The sequence below is a fragment of the Morone saxatilis genome, unplaced genomic scaffold, assembly GCF_004916995.1.
Source record: "Morone saxatilis isolate NCDOM2014 unplaced genomic scaffold, NCSU_SB_2.0 Contig8, whole genome shotgun sequence".
NCBI lineage: Eukaryota > Metazoa > Chordata > Actinopteri > Moronidae > Morone > Morone saxatilis.
In genome coordinates, this window is record NW_023340257.1 from 3,775,828 (window position 1) to 3,778,936 (window position 3,109).

At 39.9% G+C, this 3,109-nt stretch overlaps 1 protein-coding gene across 1 annotated transcript in view; it reads left to right on the forward strand.

The window, feature by feature from the left end:
- The window catches only part of LOC118341956 (alpha-2-macroglobulin-like), a gene marked incomplete at its 5' end in the record, with an annotated part of 4,785 nt that overhangs the window by 694 nt on the left and 982 nt on the right, over positions 1 to 3,109 (forward strand). Inside the window, 4 exons of the mRNA XM_035680379.1 lie at positions 645 to 794; positions 2,356 to 2,508; positions 2,614 to 2,704; positions 2,822 to 2,997. Of these exons, the coding sequence (XP_035536272.1) occupies positions 645 to 794; positions 2,356 to 2,508; positions 2,614 to 2,704; positions 2,822 to 2,997 (570 nt within the window). The remainder of the gene's footprint in view (positions 1 to 644; positions 795 to 2,355; positions 2,509 to 2,613; positions 2,705 to 2,821; positions 2,998 to 3,109) is intronic.

Here is a 3,109-nt window from a genome sequence, read left to right on the forward strand (position 1 = left end):
AGATGGTGAGTGACTAAAGCATTACACATTTTTCCTGACCTGAAAGATAGACCCACAAAGTGGGAATGACAGAGGCAATATTAACCCATGTGTCAGTGTAGCATTGGCAAATATCTCCTCACAGTTAATAAGCTTTCTGCTCTGTGTATGCGCTATTTGTACACAGCCCTGGCTCTGTAAATACAAACACACTCAATATTCATTCAAGCCAGGACACAGGCAAAGGAAATGTGATGTCATTCTCAGCTCCAGACATCACAACTCCATCATATCTTTACACTGCAGATCATTGTTTTCTGTTATATTCATGTTTTAAATCTCACATATATATATAACTTTTAAGTACCGTGAGGCCATTTTCCTGCTAAACAACTCAGACCACAATAAGACTATACCATCTACTGAGTGACTTCTATGTGTGGGCTGAGGCACTCGGAGCTGTGTGGCCACTCCCCTGCTAGAGACTCGACACCACCAATATAATGGTGTGAGTTCAATGAAAAGGAGTGATTTAGTTTAAAATGCCTTCTAATTAAAAAATCAATGTGGATGAAGATTTTTTGGAGTCAAATACACATTTGTGTTGACAAGATCATAGATTCTGATCTTAAGTCCAGATGGTGCGATGTGTCTTTATGCATCAGGTGTCGCTGGAGTTTTCTCCGTCCTCAGCTGTCCCAGGAGAGGAGACCACCCTGCAGGTGACAGCCCAGCCAGACTCTCTGTGCGGAGTGAGCGCTGTCGACCAGAGTGTCCTCATCAAGGAGCCAGGGAAAACTCTTGAGACAGACAAGGTAAATAATGGAATCAACCACAAATAGACGCATACATCATTTATGTGTCCTTTAATAATTTCCTTATGTCATGGTTAATCTTTCCTCTTTTTCTTCCCTTCCCAGTTGTATATTTACACCAACCATGTCGATGTTATGATTTTTGTAAAGCACACTGTTACGAAAATGCTATGAAAAAACTTCTGGTCATATATGTGAGGTGTATCCCTTGTATACATAATGTATACATTATCCACGTTATACAAAATTCACTGGTACTAGATGTCACACTCCCCTCCTCCTCCTGGCAGTCTAAAGCTTCTATGCTGTAAACAAACCTGCCTGGTATTTTGAGCTTGCAGTCCAGGTGCAGTCATCTAATAGGACTTGGAGCTAGTGGCAGCAGCTTGTACAGTTAGCACGTTCAGCAGTACTGTGTTACAAGAGATAAGGTCTTAACACGGTATTTATGATGTCTTATTTATTCTTCTGTACAGCACTTTGGTTGTTTTAACAAATAAAGTTGGATTGGATTGGATAAGGTCAGGGTTGTTTCTCGTCAACTAACAGTTTATGTGACTATTAGAGGACAGGCGTAATCTTTTTCTATAATCTTTGCATAAAAAATATAAACGATAGCTAATTTTACCTCCCATATCATTGTAGATTTCATTAAAACTGGACAGAAACAAATGAAATGCTCCATAACCATCTTTGTTGTCTTTCCACTGTTCAAACAATCACCAACTGGTTTAGTTAGGTTAAATAAATCCTTAATTTACCGACATAGATGAGGAAAAACTGCAGTTTCAGTTGCTCTCCTCAGTTTTACATGGAGGGACTCACAGCCAGACTGGCTTTGTAAACAAACCACAGACAGGCTGCGATAACAACACAGGCAAAGGGAACGTGACGTCATTCTCTGCTCAGGACGCCATGACTCCATGATATCTTTACATAGAAAATAGTTGTTTGCAATTATAATTATGTTTTAAATCTAATATATAAACTGATCAGGCATAACATTATGAGCACTGACAGGTGAATATGACAGTAAATAACTGTATCTGGTTATCATGGCACCTGTCAGTGGGTGGGATAGATTAGGCAGCAAGTGAACATTTTGTCCTTAAAGTTGGATGTGTTAGAAGCACGAAAGAATGGAAGCGTGAGGATTTTGAAGCGACTGGTTGACAAGGGCCAAACTGTTGATGGCTAGACGACTGGGTCAGACCATATCCAACACTGCAGCTCTTGTGGGGTGTTCCCAGTCTGCAGTGGTCAGTACCTATAAAAAAGGGGTCAAAGGAAGGAAGACAGGCTCATGGGGGGCCAAGGCTCGCTGATGCACGTGGGGCTACTGTATCTCAAACTGCTGAAAAAGTGAATGCTGGTTCTGATAGAAAGGTGTCAACACACAGTGCATCAAAGTTTGTTGGTACGGGGCTGCATAACATTATGACCACTAGGGTACCAGGTAGTATATATAACCTTCAAATCTCAAGACATCCCTATTGTCAGATCTCCATACAGCAACAAACATTTAGTAGTTTATAACTATGAATTATTCCCTTTTTTCCAGATATTTGAATTGTTACCTGTAAGAAAAGCAACCTCTATTCCACATGACATTCAAGATCCTGTAGAATGCTTGCATGTTTGGACGAGACCGAGAAGATATGTTTTACCATACCCCTACCATGACAAGAAAGGTGATGCTCATACAGTTTTCCAGGTACTGCACAAAAAATAATATACAATAAAAAGAATACATTAAGAATTTTGTTGTTTACATTTAATTTACATTCAAATAATGCCTGTATGTTGTTGGATTATCTAGAATGTAGGTCTGAAGATGGCAACAAACTTGTTTATTCGAGTGCCTTCATGTCTCAAGTTCAAAGGAAGAGAATACCACCAAGGCCACTTTGGTGACTTTTTTTTGCTCTATCAAGTGACACATTCTGAATATTTCCCAGCATTAAAACAGCTCTCTGTATCATTGCTGCCCTCTGCTTCTGATGTAATATTTTCTGGTTTCTGTTCAGGATTGGTTCAAAGTTATAGCCGTCAAACATCCAGAATGAGAGGACCAGTATTGAGAATGGAGATTGCTCGTGATGGTATGGTAGACAGTGGAGGCAGTGGAGGCTCTCCTCAACTTCCACCAATAGAAACAGTCCGCACTTTCTTCCCTGAGACCTGGATATGGGACCTGGTTGAAGTTGGGTGAGTTTCTCTCAGCAAGGGTGTTGATGGTCATGAAATAGGGTAAAACAAAATACATTGTGTATTTTATTAATGTGTATTAATTTTTGTTGGAATAGAACATGTGA